The sequence below is a fragment of the Neolamprologus brichardi genome, chromosome 20 (assembly GCF_056152115.1).
Source record: "Neolamprologus brichardi isolate AB-2024 chromosome 20, ASM5615211v1, whole genome shotgun sequence".
Taxonomy (NCBI): domain Eukaryota; kingdom Metazoa; phylum Chordata; class Actinopteri; order Cichliformes; family Cichlidae; genus Neolamprologus; species Neolamprologus brichardi.
This window is the reverse complement of record NC_142123.1, coordinates 28,708,862-28,716,368: the sequence shown is the minus strand read 5'-3', so window position 1 is coordinate 28,716,368 and position 7,507 is coordinate 28,708,862. Positions and strand designations below refer to the sequence as shown.

General features: G+C 39.7%; 1 protein-coding gene across 1 annotated transcript; it reads right to left on the bottom strand.

Moving 5' to 3' along the window:
• Nucleotides 1-1,119: 1,119 nt before the first annotated feature.
• mul1 (mitochondrial E3 ubiquitin protein ligase 1) lies at nucleotides 1,120-6,649 on the bottom strand. Its single transcript, XM_006794038.2, has 5 exons — nucleotides 6,557-6,649; nucleotides 4,741-4,886; nucleotides 4,565-4,652; nucleotides 4,351-4,471; nucleotides 1,120-2,883 (listed from the first exon to the last, which is right to left on the bottom strand). Exons 2-5 carry the CDS (start codon nucleotides 4,858-4,860, stop codon nucleotides 2,154-2,156), a joined length of 1,059 nt encoding a protein of 352 aa, XP_006794101.1. The 5' UTR covers nucleotides 4,861-4,886; nucleotides 6,557-6,649; the 3' UTR covers nucleotides 1,120-2,153.
• Between the last annotated feature and the right edge of the window lie 858 nt (nucleotides 6,650-7,507).

Sequence of the window (7,507 nt, the reverse complement as noted above, 5' to 3'; positions counted from 1 at the left end):
TTATAAATACTACTTTTTGTCATATTTGCTCAAACCGTTGCTATGTTCCAATAGTATGAATACAACGGAGATCACCTCATATGACTTCTCTACCGTTTGGCAAGGATCAACCATGCCTGAATGAAAACAACCAATCAGAGCGGCACCTCCAACACACTATCAATAACTACTTGTGCCCATGCAGAGCAGCGCCCCCATGTTCAGCATATGGTCTCACTCAATCTAGTGCAGATTCTGAAGTGGGAGAAGGAGAAGTTTCAGAAATTCATAGGCTGAAAAACAACAGGCAGCAGTGATGAAGTCTCTCCAAACAGCTTGTAGGTGCCTTATCACCACCTTCTGGCAGTAGTAATATATTATCTTCTACCAGGCACCCATAAAAACAAGGGGAAATACATAATGTTTTACTGTTTTTAATATTAGATAAGCCTATCCCAGCTGCCTTAGGGCGAGAGGAAGGGTACACTCTGGAGAGGTCGCCAGTCTGTTGCTGGGCTAACACACAGACAAAGACAACCAGTCGCACTCACGTTCACACCTATGGGCAATTTAGAGTTTCCAATTAACCTTTACTTACTAACTGCATGTCTTTGGACTGTGGGAGGAAGCCGGAGTACCCAGAGAGAACCAGACCTTCTTGCTGTGAGGCAACAGTGCTAACCACCGTGCTGCCCAAAATTACACCGTGATGTAATTTAATATTTTAATAGCCAAAAAATCTCGCTTACAAGCCAATTGTAAGCAAGATGGCTAAAAGACACTGTAAAAACCTTATACATGAACTAAAACTATCAACAGAATTCACAGAAGCTTTGACTTTATGTCCACAACATGTTTGTTTTGTTTGGAACAGATAAGTGAAACTTTCCTAGTTATACAGGCAATTGGGATTAGGAATTGGTGGGAAAGAAAGGTTAAACAGCAGCATCCACTATTAAAACACTGCCCTCTGGGTGGTCAAAGTTTTCTTTAAACCTTTAGATGCTAATGACAAAAAGTACCTTTATAAAAGACGACAGCTTTAAATGTGGAGGAGCTAAATCAGCTTGTTTCCGACAGTGAAGAAACTGAGCAGCTGCACAAAGGTCCAGTATGAGATAAATAATTTCAACCATTGAATTATGTAAAGATACTTTAATAGAGCCAAAGAATAAACACAGAGCTAGAAATGACCACAACACGTCCCCTTAAAAAATGCTAGCAGGAAAACAAAACAAATTAAGATAAGCAAAATGAGCCCGTTTCCCAAAAGCACCTCAAGGCTAAGCTTATTGGATTATCCACATCAATAACAAAAGTTTCCCAAATGCAAAATAACTTACAGACATTCTTAGAGATACTCAAACATTGAAGTGTGCCTTCTGCTCTGGCTGTGAAAGGCTGCAGAAGGGCCTGGGAGGAGTTTTAACTGCAGCTTTTATTGCTTATGCTAATTTCTAAGCCCTGTGATGATCTTTCAGAGACACAGATGAAAAGCAGCTATATTTTGTACGACGCCCATTTTCTCTTTGTAGCAAATTAATGTAATAACATGAAACAGAATCAAACCGTAACCGTGATTGACACTTAATTTGACTTTTCTGACTAATATAACACTTTTGTTTTGTTGAGTGTCACGTACTTGCACGAATGACAGGAAGATGTTGATAATAAGTGCTCAAATGCATATATTTATAGAAGTGCTGTGACTTAATCTTCACTAACTTCCTAAGGGTGTTGGTGTAATTTGGCAACAAAGCTGTTGACAACTGCACTTTAAGCTGTGTTTTCTCACTGAACAATCACAAATGTTTCTACAACATTCAAGCTTTTTAACTGATAAACTCCATTTTTATCTGCCTCAGAAAATGCTTTCAGAGACTTAGATTATCAGGAAGCAGGACCAAGATTTGTGAGAGTGTGAGCACACAAGACCTCATTTTCTCTCTGAACACGACAGGAGGAAAATCCATTTTCTCAATCAAGATGAATTTCCGCTTTTCAATTCTGATTTGAACATTTGATTGGAGCTGTAAATGCACTATTATTCAGCACAGAGATTTGTCGCAGGAAAAGCAGAAACAAGTGCCCATTTTGAGCCTGAAAAGGCAGTTTTTGAAAGATAATCTTCAAGGTATACAATGGCTGCAACAGGTTGAGAGGACTCTTGCACATTAGCTGTTGTAAAGAGGCACCACCCTGTCTATAGATGCCCTGCAAATGGGGCATTTCTTTGGCTCTGGCAGGGCCTCGTAGCACTGGTTGCAGGTACACACATGACCACACTCTAGAAACACGCAGGAGCGATCCCGGCTCAGGCAGACAGTGCAGCTGGTGGGGGATATGCTGCTTTCCTCTATGTTAAGTTCACGCAAACGCTTCCTCTGTTGTTCCTTGAACTCCTCAAGTATGCTCCTCTCCTTCTTGCTCTGTCTGCGATGCATGTATTGCTTCCACAGGATGTAGAGGAGCGTGGAGCAGGCGGCCATGCCGAACACAATCGCCAGAATCCTCCAGAGTCTAACGCTGGTCCCCTGCTTCCGCAGGAGAGACTCGTAGTCCAGCCGAGTGAGGAAATAACAGAAGCCCTGTTTGGGTGGTTGGAGCTTGATCAGGTTGTTATCCAGGACCAGCTCTCCGACTCCTGTGATGCTGTCACCCACACGCAGCATCTCCTCGGTTTCGTGGATGCCTTTTGGTCGCTCCCCGCTGATGAAGTGACCAATAACACTGGACAAGGATTGGACTGTGGGGTGGAAGTTCTCGTAGGTGGTCTCCAGATCCAACTCCGCTGCATCTAACGGGCGTATAACTCGGACTGTGGAAGCGATATCGTCATCATGTGACCCGAGGGCAAAGGGAACCGTGTTAATGCGCTGATGGATGATTTTCTCTGTGCTGTTCCTGTGTGGAAACATTACATTACATTGATTTATAATTACTATTCATGCATCAGAAAACAGCAACAGTCCAAAGCTCAGCTTATAAACACAAACAACCATATTTTGGGCTTTTTTTTTTATTATTAGCTCTTTATTAAAGCTCTAGTGTATTTTAAATAGTTTCTTTGCATGACAATAATAATCTCAGATTATTTGGCGATTTTCTTATAATCAAATTATGTAAAACTGCCATATAAACATTTTTAAAAGCTTTTAAAAGAATAATTTAAAAAGACATTTTTAAGAGTTTCAAGTGCGAATGACTTTTTAAGTCATCTTTTCTCTGTCTTGTTTTTTCAGACGTGTAGGGTAGATTTAATAAGAAGGAGGTCAGTAATGGACAGTCATTGCTTTTGCCTCAGCCTGTCAGTCACTGCTACATAATCTGAAGACCGCATGCATTCTTTGCACACCGCCTTTGTAATATGCAATGACCTAATGAACTTAAGGCAATTTTGGGAGATTCAAGCTGGTATTTTTTTCCCACAGTTACTGAAAATATTCAATTACTTCGGCTGAAGAGCATGCACGCCCAACACTTGCTTTTAATGCACTGCACTTTTACCGCTTGCACAGAGTCCGGTATGCTTTGGACAAGAGATATCTGAGTGTGAAGGCTGGATTTTACTAGTCGATCAACACTCCTGCCCTCACCTGTGACCATGACATGTGGATAGAGACTGAAAGAATAAGAAGATCGTGAGAATAAGAATAAGAAGGAAAAAAGCTTTCTCTGCTCTGACTCTCTTAGAGACAGGGGAAAAGAGTAGAGCTGCAACTCATCCTCAATGAAAAGAGCCAGTTTGAGGTGGTTTGGGCATCTGACTACGACGCTTTCTAGGTGAGACATTTAAGGCAAGTCCAACTGCGAGGAGACCGAAAGGCAGACCAGGACATGGTTGAGAGATTATGTCTCTCAGCTAGCCTTGAAAGGGCATCTCTGCTTAGACTGCCACCCATGTGACTCAGTTAAGTAGCAGAAAATGGATGCTGGGACTCACTAAACAGTTGGCAGCAGTTTTTCTTTTCCCTGAATATTTGGTCATGCCTGTGAAAAAAACGTTATTAGAGAAGAAGGTGACTTCAGCATGAAATAAGCTCAATTTAGTTACCAGAGTATTTGGCTCTTGAGTTGTTTAGCAGGCTGCTGTCTGCGTCAGCGTTACCATCTGCTCTCCCTCTAACTACAACACTGACACAACTGTTTTTCCCAACAGCGAAACGTCAGCACGTAATCCTGTTCTCCATCTACGTTTATGAATTTGATAACTGCATGACATCATTAAACCAAAAATCACTGAGCATAAATAGTTCCCCGTTTTTTAAATTAAAAAACAGATGTTTAGCGTGGAAAACAGAAAATGTTATTTATTTCAGCTGAATAACAAAACATTCTGTCTGTAAAAAACATATTTTTTTAACCTCTTACCAAATGTGAGTGGTGCGGTTCCACACCATCTTCTCCTCCTTCAGCGTCAGCCTCTCAATGACACCTTTGCAGTTATCGACAAACTGGCTGTTGAGTGTTTCCTTCACAGATCTCACCACACCTGCAGTGTGCAATAAACAAGTGTCAATTATTTTTCAGGACTCCCAATAAAAATAAGTTACTTTATTTAGGTTTTCAGCACGGCTCAGCAAACCTTCTATGACGGCATATGGGATACATCTTCCAGGAGTTTCAGACAGGATGGTTTTCAAATCTTGGTCAAGGGAGACTTTCTTTGCTTCCTGTAGAATAAAAATAAATATATACTAAAAACGTAAGGAATTTTCACCCTGCATATGATAAAAAGAGAAATGCAGAAATATGTCTGACCTTTAATCTGGCAACTATTGTAGCTCTGCTTCTGTAAATGGAATAGAAGAATGCGGTCAGAGCTGAGCTTGTGGCTAAAACCACAATCTGTGCCGTTGAGGGCTTCCCACTGGAGTCCATCCTGAAATCTACAGCATTGAAGGTCGCTGTGAGAGAGGAGATGAACACATCAGGAAGTTATCATTCATGTCAGTCCAATAGGCCACAACTGTCAGAGTTTGTCCTACAAAGTACTTTCTGGAACTCACTAAAATACACTTTAGCCACAGAAAAATGATCAGCATTGTAATATTTTTAAGCACACTGAAGATGAAAAGAAAATGCATAGATTTCTGTTGAATAAAGCAACAGACTCTTTGCTTTTACTTTCCACAGTCTGATCAACCACAAATGTTGGAAACTGTCCATTTACAAAGTCACCACAAAGTGCAATTTCCATTTTCTGCACTTGAACTCCACATTATAGGATATCATTGTTTTTACTCCAAAATATTCAATTAGACTCCACAATATGGACACCCTACAAATAGTTTTGACTGTGCAGCAGTTCAAACTACCAATAAACCACATTTACTATGAGATTACAAAGAGCAGGAAATCCTCACAACTCAAAATTTTAAAGGAATTTTCCGCCAATCAATCTCAAAGGTCTTGTTTGTTCTACCAAAAATATCTAAACATATTAAGTTTATACTCATTTTAAATATATATATTTAAAAAATAAACATAAAATATATGACTTGGGAGTTCAGTCCTGAGCTACACACATGCGGTGGAGACTGTCATGTCCTGTGGGGCATGGCAGCTGCTCTGTGGGAGAGAAGGCAATTCTGCTGAGGGTGGTGGAAGCTGCACAGAGGATGGTTGGATGCTGCCTCGCCGCCACCACCACCACCACTACAGACATCTACACCAGCAGACTCAGTAAGACTGCTGAACTCTAGTGGTCCCAGCCAAAGGTAACACCACTTGTGTCTTTAAACTATACACTTTTTGTTTTTATTTATACTAAAGAACACTGTCAATTTGTTTTAGGGTACTTGCTTCTGTTTCTTTTCTCTCATTCTTGTTGGCTTTTAACCAGGACCTCAGCGAAAAAAATCATTTCACCTCATGTGAGTATGTGTTGCAATGACAATAAAAATCCGTAAATATATGCAGACTTTCACCACTGCTGTTGCTAAAAATCTACCGAAACAGGAACGTCAGAGCAAAGGTTGCGTGGCATCTCGTTACAACTTAGAGCAAATTTCAAATAGGATCATCTCAAAAATAAGGCATCATTGAAACTACCTATAATTGAATGCGTATAGATAAATACTTTTGAAAAAGTCACGTCTGCGGTTCCCTAATGTTTTGCTTTTCTCCTTTTCATATCTAAATGGACTGGAAACCGCTCACAGCCTAAACGGTAAATATATAGTTTATGGTTACTCCAGTCTGGACACTAAAATAGCCCCCATTAACCAACACGACAAGCAAGTTAGCTTCAGCAAACACAACATTACTCAGTGCTAACAATTAAATCATCAGCTTACATGGTAATATCAGTCTTTGTCAGTAAATATCCTTTCGTTTAAAGCGAAGTCGTTGGCTGGAGTGTTGACTAAAGTTATCATTTCCTTCACTTCCTCATTGACATTACTAGCTAGCTTGGCTAAATTAGCAGTTTGCTAGCTATGCCTTGACTGGAAATTAAAGGACGGCTGAGACATTTGTTTGAAATAAGCTGCAGCCGTCATATAAGGAGACAACTAAAAGCAGCTTTAACGGACTGTACAGCCACACATTTACACTCGATTTCCTGTCAACAAACCTGAAACATCAGCAGTCTCCACAGCTAAGCCAACACCAACACCGGGAAAGACACCGACGTGCACTTTGCCTCCCCACCAGTAGATGGCAGTGTGGCAGCGTACATCTATTCGTGAACTTGACGGCCATACCAGCTCCTATCCAAGGTTAAATAAAACTAAAGTAAAAACTAAAAGGAAAAAAACAAAACAAAACAAAAATAAAACAAACAAAAACATTTTAGATACCTAAATAAAAACAACAACAAACAGACGTTGCAACTCGACAACAACAAACTGAAATTATATTATTATAAGTGCTTACAAAACTAGATAATATAAAAATTGTACATGCTTTAGTCTTTATCAGTGTAGCCAAATCTGTCAAGCATCAGGAGGCTTTGGTGTATTTCTTTAGTAAGACTGGAATATTTATATGACATTAAAAGCATCTCATCTATATTTGAATCTGACTTCCTCCACATTATAGTCATAAAAATGCTCAAAATTACACTGAAATTGGACTGATTTAATAATAAAAACTAAAATGAAATGCGCATAATCAGTCTGGAAATTAACAGAAACTGAAAACTGTGAACTGAAAATGAAAAGGTCAAAATGAAATAAAATACACTTTTAAAAAGCGATTTAAAAACATACTAACCCCCACCCCCCCCACCCCCCCCCCCCCCAAAAAAAAAAAAAAAAATCATCTACTCAAGAGGTTAATTGAAACAAAAAGCCAAGGTTAAACTCAAGAGCTTAAATGTCAATAGACATAATTCTATGCAAATGACACATTAAAATCAATCATAACGAACAAACAAAAAAAACGAGAGCAACAGAAAAAGCGCATCTATAAAAAACGTGTTTTAATAAGTGAAGTTAATATGAAAGCCTTATCTCCAACAGCAGATTTTCCCATAGCTGGGGCAGAAGCAGGGTCACCTTTAGATTTAAGCCCCAGAGAAGCC